Source organism: Ambystoma mexicanum, chromosome 10 (genome assembly GCF_040938575.1).
Source record: "Ambystoma mexicanum isolate Mex_15411 chromosome 10, UKY_AmexF1_1, whole genome shotgun sequence".
Taxonomy (NCBI): Eukaryota; Metazoa; Chordata; class Amphibia; order Caudata; family Ambystomatidae; genus Ambystoma; species Ambystoma mexicanum.
This window is the reverse complement of record NC_090932.1, coordinates 1,293,620,410-1,293,634,943: the sequence shown is the minus strand read 5'-3', so window position 1 is coordinate 1,293,634,943 and position 14,534 is coordinate 1,293,620,410. Positions and strand designations below refer to the sequence as shown.

Sequence of the window (14,534 nt, the reverse complement as noted above, 5' to 3'; positions counted from 1 at the left end):
CAATATACAAGAATAAGCATCCCTTTGACTGGAAATCAATACTTGGGATTCTTCCATGACCTGAAGCATTGACTACATCATGTGTACAGTAACAGAGGTTGGTTTGCACGTAAGGGCCGTTCGTAGCGTTTTCAATGAAGAGCGTGACCTGGAGTTGTGTGTGCAGATGAGTGGACGGGCTATACGCCCACCTGGTAGCTCTGGCCGATCCCTGAACAGAGATGTAGGAGGGCGGGCTATTACATTAGATTTTCATTTCGGGCTTAATGTATGGCTGTAGCCATCGAGTGGGCGTGACTACGAAGATTGCCGAACACTGCCTGCCGAACACTGCCTCCCACAAGCTACCATGGGAGCAGTGTTGCCAATTTGGCGACTTTCTCGCTATATTTAGCGAGAAAGTCTGCCCCCCTAGCGACTTTCATTAAAAAGCGGGTAGCGAGAAATCTAGCTACTTTTTTCAATTGGTTTGGAGACTTTCTCATTTATGCAAGTTTCCAAACCAATTGAAAAAAGTGTGGTCATTCGCCCGTTTTCTAACGGGAGTAATGCAAAAACACACTGTGAACTTAAAGGGAGGTGTTTACTGTCAAGCATAGCAATTTTATTGTTCTTAAAGTAGCCAGCCCACCCCCAGAAACGCTCTAGGGGAACTGTATGTTAAGGGGATGGACCTAAACAAAATGGTTAAAAGGGGAGGGGGGCCACAGTAAAAGCCATAAATCGTAGGTGGAAATAGGAGGTAATTATGTAAATTAGGCAGTGACGTCATCTAGCTACTTCTGGCGACTTCTAGGGGAGCCAATAGCTACTTTCTTCACTGAGGAGTTGGCAACACTGCATGGGAGGCAGGCAGGGCAGTTTCTAGTCCATTTGGTGCCCAGGGCGAAACACTAAATTGCGCCCTCCCCCCGCACGCTCGGCATGCGCGCCGCTCCTAAACTATACCCTGCAATTAAGTAACCTCCTACCCAACGTCAATAAATCACTGTTATACACATGAAACAGGTTTTATTACATTGTGATTCAAGAACTTTTTATTAAAATAGCATTTTATTTTTCTAGCAATTAGTGTCTATTTTAATTTCTTGTATGTGTGACTTATAAAAGCACATCATTTGCTTTTTGGACCCTTGGTTTCTCTGGTCCATCGTGCAACTGGTCCTTGATTTGTCGCTCTCCTCCGATCCTTGACTCCCTTGCATGCCTGCCAGGTATTTCCATGTCCTTCGTGACACTGAGGAGCCAGCCCAGGCATTTCCTGTTAATTGCTAGGACTGGTATTTGTGTTCTTCCAATTATAAGTATGGGCCTAGAAGGACCTCCGTGCAAAGTGAAAATTCAGGACAGACTCATGGCGTCATGCATGGCATGGGCCCCCCACTTGGCAGCAAAGCCCTTGTGAGTTGCTCTGCTTTTCTGTCACCCCTCTGGTCCTTGACTCCCTTGTGAGTCACTCTTTTCTGCTCAGTCGCCCTTCTGGTCTTGGGGAACCTGGTTGATCGCTCTCCTCTGGTCCTTGGTTCATATGACCCATCACCCCTCCGGTCATTGGTTCCCTCATGAGTTGCTCTTCTGGTCCATCACTCCTCTGGTCCTTGGTTCATATGGCCCATCAACCCTCTGGTTATTGGCTCCCTCATGAGTTGCACCTCTAGTTAATCACTACTCACATTTTGATGTAATCATAAAATACCTGGGTGGTTACCGAGGATAATTTTTGGCAAAATAAGGGAAGAATAGTGGATTTACAATGCATCCGCTTGTACTCCCCCAAGTGAACAAGCTAATTACCAGATGCTATGGCAGCAAAGTGCATGCCAGTGTTTTTTCAAAGCAGTCTTCTGAGAGTTAATGACTTAATTTGAGCTGCAACCACTACTGGTGTGGTAAAAATGTCTTAACCAGGTCTGCTTTCAGCCAATCGTTGTATAAGCACTGTGAGTGTCCATCAGCGAAGTCCTGTTAAAAAAAACATTGGCAAAGCCAACAGTTTTTGGCTTGTGTTTACGTTTTAGGCATTGGGTGTTCAACCTTTCTTTGCACACTTTACTAGGGGATTATCAATTGGGCAGGCTGCTTGTAGCACAAAGTGAACTTGAATTCAGGTGCAGCCTGATGCTATGTGTGTGGGGGCACCATCAGTCATCCCAGGTCGCGCATTGGCTTTCAACACTGTTGACTAAGGGGCATTACTAAAGGTTATATTCATCAACATGGAAAACTATGGGCTAGTTTTTACCCATGGGTCAATAACAACCATGTTATTCAACATACATATTTTAAGTGAAATCATTCAAATACTGCATTTTAGTGGATAAGTTCACCTTCTTTTACTTATTCAAAATGTAAATTTTTTTTTTCTTTGCCATGCTCACGGAGGTAATCTGCATTTATTAATTTTTTTCCGTTCACTTTTAGATTCTGCTTGAAATGGATGCACCCTTGTCTTGGGGGAACAAAATGCATCCAGTATGGTCTTTTCAAACTGTATAATCTAAAACGGACAAAAAGCCAACATCTTGTGAGTTTCATACAGTATTTCAGGCCCTGGTTGCTTTCGATTTTTACCAGCGAAATTAGCTTTCCGCCTTCTATTTTGCCTCCACTACAAATCATTGTACATGCTACAACAGGCCACAAAAAGCGCACTAAACATCTTCATGTTAGCGAGAACCGTCTCTGAGCACTTAAGAAATCGTGTCCTGTAAACACGAGGACAATGGAGGGGGAAGGGATTCTTTATGCCTGGGTACAGGGCAGTTTCTAGTCTATAGGCTGCGGTGCCAAGCCCATAAAACTTTGCAGCAGCGATCAGCGCTGCCGATAAGCCACGGGGAAGTTAACTAAAAGGAGTTAACTTCCTCGTGGCTTATTGTTTCTTCACTTCACCCGCTGTGGCGCCGAGTCTCATAGTGACCCCTGCTGCTAATGAAATTTAGCAGCAGAGGTCTTGGCGCCGCAGCGGGGATTGAAATACACCCGGGCCCACCTGGATGGGAGGCCCGGGGCCGTAAACTGGGAGGTGGGGAGTTTGTGCTAAGTATGGTGGGGCAGTGCCTTTTGGCGCTGCCCCACTTAGCATGCACATGGTGGGGTCGGGCTGCTGGGTCCCTTAACAATGGGAACCCAGACAGCGCGTCTCCAAGACAGGAGGGTGAGGTGAGAGGGGCAGGTGACAACCGGCAGTCGCTGCCCCCTGTCACCTTGCCCTCCATACTTCAAAGGCCCCCCTTCCCATCCTGCGGATGCTGAGCGGGGGCCTTTTGAAGTTCAAAGAAGGGGCCGCCTTGCCCCCAGGCCGAATTTTGCCTTTATCTGGTGGGGGCAAGGTGGCCCTTCTCATGCTTCCTCCCCGTCAGCCACGAACAGCAGCAGGACGGCTGCAGGTCTAAAAAAACCATCCCTCCCACCCTACAAATAACCGTAAGGAAAAGCTATAGCGAGGGCCAGGTAGAAAATGGAACACAATCATAGCAGTAGGGGAGGCTAAAACGCCTCACTTCAAAAAATAAACATAAAAATTCAACTCCAAGAAGGGCCTTCTTAAAATACCGGGGGTCTTTTTGTCTATTAGTTAATATTCCAAGAAAATACAGTTATAGAAGACCCAAGAGCTCAGAATCCACTAGAGAACATCAATACAGGTGGGAGCTCTAGGGGTATAACAAAACTGAAAAGGAGAGAGGAACTTGAGCAGAAACATGTACTAGTAAGCCTCAAGTATCCACCTCCATGCATGCAGAAGGGGGGGGTCTCACAACAAGTGGATCAGGAGCAGGGTAAGTTCCTAGTAAGGCTCTGGAACCCACCCCCTCACAATTTTGTTTATGCAAGATAAGCGCACTGGGGTACGCAAGTGGATCGTGGGCAGGGGAAGTTCCCAGCTAAGCCCTTAGAACCCACCCCAGCAGCGAAATAGTACAACACAAGCACTGAAGGGGTCTCACAACACAAGTGATTCGGGAGCAAGGAACATTCTAGTAAGGCTCTCCTTTTGAACCCATTCCAGCTGTAAAAACAGGCAGCCTTAAGCGCTGAGGGGGTCTCACAACGCAAGTGGATCGGGAGCTGGGTAAAAACCCAGTAAGGCTCTTTGAACCCACCCCGGCTGTAAAAACAAGCAGCTTCAAGCGCTGAGGGGGTTTCATTATGCAAGTGGATCGGGAGCTGGGTAAAAACCCAGTAAGGCTCTTTGAACCCACCCCTGCTGTAAAAACAAGCAGCGCTAAGCGCTGGGGGGGTCTCACAAGGCAAGTGGATCGGGAGCAAGGTAAAAACCTAGTAAGGCTCTTTGAACCCACCCCGGCTGTAAAAACAAGCAACTTCAAGCGCTGAGGGGGTTTCATGATGCAAGTGGATCGGGAGCTGGGTAAAAACCCAGTAAGGCTCTTTGAACCCACCCCTGCTGTAAAAACAAGCAGCGCTAAGCGCTGAGGGGGTCTCACAAGGCAAGTAGATCGGGAGCAAGGTTAAAAACCTAGTAAGGCTTTTTGAACCCACCCCGGCGGTAAAAACAAGCAGCTTGAAGCGCTGAGGGGGTTTCATAATGCAAGTGGATCGGGAGCTTGGGTAAAAACCCAGTAAGGCTCTTTGAACCCACCCCTGCTGTAAAAACAAGCAGCGCTAAGCGCTGAGGGGGTCTCACAAGGCAAGTGGATCGGGAGCAGGGTAAAAACCTAGTAAGGCTCTTTGAACCCACCCCGGCGGTAAAAACAAGCAGCTTTAAGCGCTGAGGGGGTTTCACAATGCAAGTGGATCGGGAGCTGGGTAAAAACCCAGTAAGGCTCTTTGAACCCACCCCGGCTGTAAAAACAAGCAGCTTTAAGCGCTGAGGGGTCTCACAATGCAAGTGGAGCGGGAGCAGGGAAAAAAAACCAGTAAGGCTCGTTGAACCCATCCCGGCAGTAAAAACAAGCAGCGCTAAGTGCTGAGGGGGTCTCACAATGCAAGTGGATTGGGAGCAGGGAAAAAACTCAGTAAGGCTCTTTGAACCCACCCCGGCTGTAAAACAAGCAGCCTAATTCGCAGAAGGGGTCTCGTAGCACAAGTGGATCTGGAGCAGGGAAGACCCTAGTAAGGCTCCTAGAACCCACCCCAGAGGAAACAACTAGCCCGCAAACGGAGCGTGGGGGCTTCAAAAACTCAAGTGGTTCATGTGTGGAGAAAGTGCCAAATTCATCTCCAAAGAGTGGACCAAGAGGCTAAAACGCCTCCATCCGTGGAAAAGTACAAAACACATGACCAAAAAATCAAAATGGCTCCAAGAACACATCCCGCGGAGGATCAAGTGAAAGGCTTCACAACGCAGGGTTTTGTTCTATCAAGAAATACGGACCAAGAGCCATAACTTCAGCGAAAATCACCCTGTGAGCAAGAGAGGGCGCAAGTGCTAAACCTGGTCAGGTTGGACATCAGTAAAAGGCACACAAGCGCACACCTACCCACCTCACTTGGAAAGGACAAGAGAAAGCAGGATGAACCTGCTCCAAAGACAAGCAATTATGAACATGTCACAGCTCACACGCTGTGGCCAAACAATTGTCACAAGCTTTCATATGAATGGCGGCGGGGATCAGCCTCGAGCGGGCCCCTAATTGGGATTAGGGCCCCCCGCTCACCTGTTCCCTCTGTCCCCAAAATATACTATTGTTATCCTTATGTGATGTTATGGCTGGTTTTTCTTTGCACCATGGCTGGTACTAAAATAAAGCTTGTGGCCAAAGTTTTTTCCACCTCACATCCTGGTCGTCAGTCTCCTCATTCCTGCAATTGTCATTCTGTATTGCCTGTCTTGTCACACTTGTCATCCATCCGTGTCACCCGCATGCCACTCCCCAGCACAAAAACACTTCCAGGCTTATGAAGAAGGCTGACGGCCGGGGATGTCATTTGGGGGTCGTTTGTGCGCGATTGCTCGAGTAGCTGATGTGCTCACATTAGGTGCCTACCCCGGCAACTAACGTGAGCACATCAGAGGCAGCGCCAGCACCTGCTGCCTCTACTCGAGCAATCGCGCACAGCCCAGGGCAATTGAGCTCGCCGCATGGCGAATGCGCCCCCAGGGCAAGTCGAGCCGTCACCAGTGTGGGCCATTGCGCCCCGGGCGGTCGCCCGCCTCGCCCGGGCCAAGAAAAGGGCCTGCAGGCAGGATAGCATACAACACCGCTACGCATTCTTCCTCTGCCTCCAAATGCCTCGTTGTTTTACATCAGTATAATTATTTTTGTGCTGGATGGAATCCATCTGTTCTTAGCCGTTGCTTCCATAGGATTCCATAAACCTGCCCACCCTGATGAAAGGGTGGCCAGCATTCAGATGCGTTTCCAAAACGGAAAGCAAAGCAGCAAGGCGTAAAGGCAGTTGCATGCTTTTAAACTTCGGTTTTGCATTACATTAATTGAAGAAAATTGCATAAGGGGACCGGACAGCAAGAACATACCAATGTTGACGAGGCCCTCAATTAAACTACCATTGAAAGCCGATCAAACACCACTGCAAGTAGAACGCTCGGTTTGACATCTGTGCAGAGCCTGCCCACGCAGGTGGTTCGAACCCAACGAGGCCAAACCAGCCTCTCATCCTTCCGAAGTCGATAAACGAGTACCACACACCGTGGGTAATAATAAGCAGCGCTTGTTAGTAGCGATATAAAATGCTAATTATTGTTATAATAAAATGAGGCCCATAAGGCAGCAACTACCGACCTGAAGTCACAGGTTTCGTTAGACTCATTTTCAGTCGGGAACAGATAGCTTCATGTGGAAAAATACAGAAGCGCCTCCCACCCCGTTATCTTATTAGCTATGCCATGCCCCTTGGGCATCGCACCTCCTCCCTCCCAGCCCGATCGCCTGTGTTTAAACTGCATAGTCAACCTGAGCTGTTTGGCAGTGGCCAAGCTGAATAATAAGTCAAGCCTCTTTCGTTACCGTATAAGCGTGGCCTGCGCGCTCTTCATACACTGTCGTCTACTGAGGCAGAACGAGTTCTTGCTGTTCCCTTACATAAAGTACGTCAGCACAGTTATGATACTCTCCGTCCTCACTCTCAACTTCCAACCTCTACTACAGCTTCAGATTACAACACGCTCTCCTCAGGTTCTTCGCGAACGCGCTTCTCCCGAGCAGGGCGACTGGCGACTTTCCCGCTGTCGCGTCCTTGCGTAAGCAACGTAACTTCGTCCTGCCCCTTGTGTTGTGCCGTTTAACGCATAACCCGCCCCTCCTCCCATCGCTAATACAGAGGAGTGCAGTTGTTGGTTTTGGCGTGTGCTGCATACATGTCGCTGCTCAACAGGTACAATGATTTATGTAGTTCGAAAAACTAAGGTCAAGCCGAGTTGTTCAAGCGATGGGCACGAATGCGAGGGTGGTTTGACGAAAGTTTGGGGAGCTGCAAAATGTGAGGGTGGGAAGGGCTTTAAGGGAGACTGTCCAAAGGATCGATATTAGTAGTAGGAAATGGGTTGCCAGGCTTGGCACAGGCGCCAGACCACCTTTGGTAGTACTCGGTGGAAATTGAGAAAATGTAAAAGGGGGAGGGGGGGCGCAATCCAACAAGTCCCGTGGCCGGGGTGGGGGAGGAGGGGTTTGAGTTCCGAGGAGTTGACGTCCAGAAGTGGCTGGCTGGCGCTTGAACTCAAAGTAAATGTTCAAAACAATATTTTGAAAATGATGCAATTTCTGTTATGCTGCTTTCATACAAGTACGCCGGCAAGTATAAGAGGTGCTCTCATTTTAAACCCAGCAATCTATAAAGCAATATTCCCAGGAAAAATAAATATCCACATATGAGACATATACTTTGATGACAATTTTATGTATTCATGTGGGCAAGCATCTACACTGGGAACGTGCAACCTGGGTGAAATCCTGGTAGCCAAACACTTGAGCAAAATTGCCGGCCTCAAAAACACCCAAGGGGTGCTGTGTCTGCCCTCTGAAAATAAAGCGACACTGTCCACCCCACATCTATCCTTTCCTTGTTCCCTGATAAGCAGCACAGGGCCAAAATGGGGGGGCGGGGGGGGGGGCGTCAAAGACTGCTCTAGTCTCCAGGATTGTAAACTCTTTACATATCCTGGGCAAATATTCACGGCTCACTTGCACTCCTCATCTCCCCTCCTCATCCCCCTGTTTGGCTTTCAAGTTTCAACAATGCTTTGCTTTATAAAAGATTTCCTGCAAAGTACACAAACCATAGTAAGTTATGCACACAAATATATTTAAGGATTTCTATAGTTGTGTGCAGGGTAGGCCTTAGAAGCTGCAGTGCTCGGGCAGCAAATCAAAAAATTGGTACCCCATGTCATGCGGCAGGGGGTGGGGGGAGTGCCACATTTTTCAGTAGGCACCTATTGTTATTAAATGCACTTTGCCCCCGAGAGCAAAGCACATTTAATTTCAATAGGGCGCCTGCTGCGCCTTGGACCACGCCAGCTTTGGGGAGACCTTGGAAGACTCCCCTGAGGTAGCGGGGCCTAAAGGCAGGGCACCCCTGGTGGCCACATAGCCCGCCATGCCCTAAGGCCGGCTCTGTTTGTGTGTACCTTACCATGGTTTGCGTACTTTTGAAGCCATATTTTATAAACATAAGGAGAAATATGGTAAGCAAAACATGTAAAATTGTGACATTTCCTCTCCCCAAACCCCATCATCACTGAGGGACTACAAATACCAGAATCCCTGCTGGCAAATTTCACTGATGCCTCAGCTTTACGTGTGTGCCCCTACCGAAGCTAGGGGCTTGGTAATGTAATCTGATATGCGTGGGCTCACAAAGAGCAGATTTGATCACTGAGCCTGAGGCGTGTTTGAATCTGGGGGCTTGTAGCCAGGACGGTGCTGAGGCAGGCTGGATCCTGAGATACGGCCAGACATCTGATGCCAGATCTCGGACCCGCCAAGAGCCGACCCATTGTCCAGCGCTGATGGTACCTACCTGAGTGCTGCCACGCAGTTAAGGCAGTGTAGTTGCTGGACTACAAAGATTGAAGAGTTTGCAGATTACATGGATATTATTTATGTAAGGTGATGCGCAAGGTTGAAAATACAACAGAATGGACAGAGTCATCACGTTTCCCTGTGATGTGCACGGAAGGCCGCCGAGCCGTTAATTCTTCCTGTTTTGAATTAAGGAAAACTACAATTCCCAGAGATAACAAGCCTGGATGGCCTTTTCACACATGGTTAGGGAAAACCTGAGCTCTGAATGACCCATTTTAAAAACTAAGTCCTGCAGAACATCTCCAATCTGACGGAGGCCCACTTGAGATCGTTGCACAGTTGTTTGGGACAGTTCACACCTTCCTGTGATGTCACACCCTGCTGCGCAAAGCCTTTACACTGTTATCTCCCCACAGACACCCATGTAGACCTGCATACCAACATTATCCATCCTCTTCTGGAGATGCTGGTCCTGTTCTGGTTTTAACTTTGTATTCTGGGAGTTTTAGTCCTGGATATCCTCAGTTCAAAAACACAAAGTTGACGCCAGCATTGTACTACTGTATTCCGAAAGGGAATAGATAATGTTGGCATGAATGCACAGAACTTTTCAGTGGGCTCAAGGGCATCTTTTGTGTTGCCCAAACTCGGTCTTCTTCTCGCCAAACATTTGCATTTTTTTTAAAAATGTGTATTGTTATTTAGCTGACTTGCAGCTTTTAACAAAAAAGACACATTGAAGAAGAATAAAAATACAAACCACACACAAGAAGAAGCACATATACAATTCCCAAATCTAAAGACCATTCACTGCTCTTGGGGTGGAGGGGGGGTGAGAAAAGAAAATTGATGCAAATTTTAAAAACTAATAATATTCCAAACGTAACCCAGATCAATGGCTCGAAAGAAACCAACCACCGCAATTATATCGGAAGGTACATGACCACTCAAATATCTATTCCACCCCCGAATTCAAATTGTCTAGTGAAATATTTGTCGAACAGCATTTCAAGGCATAAGATTATCGGAGTTTGCTAATAACATTTTTCTTGATTAGCAAACACACCCATTTCAATGTTGTACTAAATATATATTTTTTCACAATTTTATTTTAATCAATGAGAGCAGCTACATGTTGCAATAAATTACGGTTACTTTTGTACAATTACTGATCACCCTTTGTCTGGTCTTTTCATAGTTCCAGTACTCCCATATTTATCCGTTTCTTCCCCAACAACTAACTTTTCCCTTCCCTCAACATCACTCCCCCACCCAATATCTCCAACTTGATATGAATTGGTTACATAGTTTTTTTCCCCATTTGGAGGTTCAAGTCCTAGCCCGTGGGCCATCCTCTATCCGTTTTCCGAGACTTCGTCAACGTGCACGTTCTTGAGTGATGGCTTGTGGAGGAATGCTTCTGTCCTTCACAAATTCCTGGAAGGGGTCCCAGACTGCCAGAAATTTCAGGTATTGCCCTGCTTTTAGGGCACATATCTTTTCCATTGCCATGACCCCCCCCAAATCTTGACCCACCACCAGGCGACTATTTGACCCAGTTCGTAACAAATATTTTTAATGTTACCAGAAGTTATTTGGATCCAGAACAACGAATGAGCATTAATACATAACTTTTGTGTACCGCTGAAGTAAGATATAAGTGAGACAAATTAGGCCTTGCAAATTCTTTAAAATTCCACTAGACCTGCCAATTAGGTCATTTAATTTACCTATTCGACCTTAACTTGACCCATAGCAACGGGTGACAAAACAAATGTAAATGAGCTTTCTGTAAAATGCTGCATGACACCACAAACCCACTTTAGGTTTGGCACACTGCTGCCAACCAGAAGCCAACTTTGCACAGTGAAATTCTTTGACATTTACTGCAAGAAAATTAAATGTCACAACATTTTCAAACATCCCCTGCAAATGGTACTTGCCCTTTATAATATCTAAAGGACTGTGCTAGTGGGTGAGTGGACTTTGCAAGCTCTGGCTGAGTGTCTGTAAAATGTTAGCTGCATGAATGGACACAAATAAATAGATTTGATAAAAAGGCTCTGAAAACAGTTTGGCCAGCTCTCTCCCACAGGTGCTAATATATAATGCAATCGTAAACATAGAGCAAAATGAGCTCTGGAGCCGAACTACAGAGAGTGGTATTGCAGTAGATGTGTTGATGTACAGTCTGGATGGAACCATTGATCATTCTTTTGTGTAAACCTCTAGTTAGCCCTGTGAATTAATTATGTAAAAGGAAGGAATGTAAGTCCAAGCAGAGTAGTAGGTGTAGCAGGCAGAGAACTGGCCAAACTAGGTGAAATATTTTAGTTTGCTGCCATCTCGCTTTCAGGGTAACTGGTATAATGCGCTGAGCACCAGTTGCACAAATAAATGCAACCAGCAGGTCAGGTCACAGAAATAGATTTGCCATTAAAAACAGTTGGCCCTGTAATCGCGTACATTTTGATGCATTTTCCCCAACAACAAAAATCTAGCTGATACAAGATTTAAATACACTAACCTAAACTTTACTCTAAACCATGGAGACCATGCAGTGTTTCACAGAAGCAATACTGTTCTGCATTATGCAACAACTTAATTGTTAGTAATGGAAATGCATGACTGTTTTTAATAAAGTTACACATACTGGTATTTGTCAAAGATAATATATATTTGCCAAAGCGGATATAGTTAGCTTAATAAAAGCATCATCCAGATTACATCTAGTTTTCAATTGCTTGAAAAAGAAATCTTGTCTAGCACTCCCAAACAGGCGTTTGGCACGTAAGGGTGAAAGAGATGATTACTATTGCACTCTCTCTCCATTAGCCCCTTTGAACTTGCAGTGAACCACTAAGAGGGTGGCAAGCGCCTTGCGAGTCAGAGAAATTCAGGGTGAGAAGTGCTTTCATTGAACAGGGTAACTCAAATATCTAACTTTGCTACACAAGTGTCAGTTTAATTAGCAAACCAACAGAATGCATAGCCATTTGCTATGCGACACAGCCTATTTTATGCCTTGCATTCAGAAAAGGACATTCCATTAATAAATGTCTTGCTGTTTCAATCAAAACCCCTGTTTTGATCATTTTATATCTCAATCTCCCTGGCATGCAAAAGATTCCATCTAAATCTGCAGAATTAATTTCTCGCAGACATTGATGGATAAATAGAAAGGGTGCCACAACAACAGGCATCTTATGATTGGCACTGAAATGGGAGAGAGAGATGGACATGAATGTAAGAAATCAACCGTTTGGGCCCAATCCCAAAGTTTCAGCCGGTGTTGAGTGTGCTGCAGTCTTAATTCTTCACAAGAGGAGCCCATCAATGATAATCTTCGCATTCTTTCTGAAACATAAATCGGCCTATTACAGGGTGTAGAGACAAAGAAGACCAAACATCGCCATAGAGCCTGAGATCATCTGCAGTAAGAATCTTATAATACCGATTAATAAAACTCCATATTCCTTTTGATCTAACTGACTGTATACCATGGTCATATCTTAGTATAACCCCTGGTAGAGACTTTAAGTTTTGAAACAGTTTCCTCCATAAGCAGGCCTCAAGCTTATGGAGAACATCTAACACAGCAATATCCTGTATTTCAATTCCGTAGAGAAGCGTAGGCACTATTTTCCCAAGCTAGAATTTGAGTGTCTGAAGCACTGAAAAAAAAAAATCCATACTTCCCATCAATTTCTTTCAATTGAGAGCCAAGGGCCAAGGTCTTATTGATAACATTTCCCACAAGCAGTTATTTTGTGGGTTTAGGCTTGAAACGGAACCCCAGATAAATCGGAGAATCCGCGACTTCCAATTTATGGCCCTCCACCCGCCATTGTTGGTCAGAGTGCTTCCTTTAAAAAAATAATTTAAAAAAGTAAAATCCTTAGTCTTGGTGCAATTGATCGAAAAATCATTTGCCTTGGTGTAATTGGCAAAAGCATCAATCAATTTCTGCAGACCGCGAGGGGTAGGGTTGAACAAGAGGAAATTGTTTGCATAGAACACCCAAGTCAACCGCTGGTTATTCAAACTAGGAGATGCAAAAACGCCCTTCTCAAGACTATCCCTCGCATCTGAAGTGTATAAATGAAATGGGCAGGGTGCCAACATACACCACAGTCTGACTCCAGAAATGGTATTAATAAGTGAGGATATGTTTCCCCTGCCCGCCCCCCCACCCTCCTGTTTAGTCTGATCCTAATTTTGGACTGATCGTGGAGGGCAATAATGAGTCTAAGGCCCATCAGTATGTTCCACCCTGCCAACTTCTTCCTTAAGAGACCCCTGTTCACTGAGTTAAATGTTGAGCTCAGATTGAAACTAACGACATAAGAGGCCTTGGCATACCACTTCAAAACTAAGCTTTTGACATATTTTAATAATAGGCCGCTATGGTTCGTACTATGTTTTTAGCGGATGCCCATCTGCCTTTTTTGTAAAATGTTTTTTTTTTTTTAACCTACCCGTTTCAACAGACCAAGCTTCTAGATGTTTAAGCAGCATTAAAGCGAAGATTTTACTATCAGAGTCCATGGGTTGTTCCAATCGCTGTGCTTGTAGATCAAAACTTTTTGTTCAACTGTGCAAGAACTTTTGGAACACTGGAATAAGTGACTAACGTGGAAGGCCAGACGGGCCTCGATCCAAGTTTTGATCTGCCTTTTTGTTTTGAGAACCTGAACCAGAGTACGTCATCCTGTCTAATGGGGCCACCTTACTTCGCGCTGTCCAATGTAGGGAGGAGCGCTGACTCAGTCACTTTGATCGTTTAGTTATAAACACAGATTTTCTTTTGCATACATATCCCCCTTTACACATACTAGGACTATGTTGTCTTTATTATTTGATGGTAGAGACTACCCCATCATAGCTGTATGGCAAAGTAGGAGTTTTTCCAAAACCTGAAAATTGTTTTTGAAACTTGTACCTCTTGTGTCAGTGTCATACTTGTGATACCATGCCTTCCTTACAGTTCCCAAAATGCAGTTTGTTTTTATGCTAAGTGTCGAGCATCCCCTATTCAGGGCATGCACATCATCAGCACCACCACTGACAATCCGTCACAGTCCCACCCACCTCACTGACAATCAGCACCTCCCTTTATAATGTATAATAAGGATAGTGGCACATTTTATGCTACTAACATAAGGCAGCCAAAGCTTCAGCTGCAACTACTACACTGCCACAGCTGTAACTGTAAATATTATTTGTATGACAACTCTGGAGCTTTAGTGGCACCCGCCCCAATGCAATACCTTTTACAGTCGGCACAAAAAAAAATATACAATTGCCCATTCCTATGGAAAGATTATAAATCTGCCCCCAGGGAGAGCAACATGACATGCCCCCAATCATGTTGGGCAGGAGTGGAAGAGGGCCACCCCCCTTTCACAAAAAACGTTCATGGTGGTCTAGTGTGCCCCAGGTGAAATCGTTACATTTGCAAATTATTAAAAAAAGGATGCCCTTTCCTACGAGCAGATGGGCACATTATACTGGCCATCTGCCTCCCAGGGAGGGAAATATGCATTGCCCTCATCCCTTTGGGACAGGGGGAGGGAGAGGGCTGCT

General features: G+C 45.7%; 1 protein-coding gene and 1 long non-coding RNA gene across 2 annotated transcripts in view; one reads left to right on the top strand and one right to left on the bottom strand.

Annotated features, from left to right (window-relative positions):
• The window catches only part of LOC138492255 (uncharacterized), a 503,275-nt gene extending 496,138 nt beyond the window's left edge, over positions 1 to 7,137 (bottom strand). The window contains exon 1 of the long non-coding RNA XR_011276174.1: positions 6,933 to 7,137. This is a non-coding gene — a long non-coding RNA (uncharacterized lncRNA). The remainder of the gene's footprint in view (positions 1 to 6,932) is intronic.
• Positions 7,138 to 7,160: 23 nt separating this feature from the next.
• Positions 7,161 to 14,534, top strand: part of LOC138492254 (acyl-CoA dehydrogenase family member 11-like) — a 1,439,352-nt gene continuing 1,431,978 nt past the window's right edge. Inside the window, exon 1 of the mRNA XM_069619296.1 lies at positions 7,161 to 7,299. Within this exon, the coding sequence (XP_069475397.1) occupies positions 7,283 to 7,299 (17 nt within the window). The 5' untranslated portion in view covers positions 7,161 to 7,282. The remainder of the gene's footprint in view (positions 7,300 to 14,534) is intronic.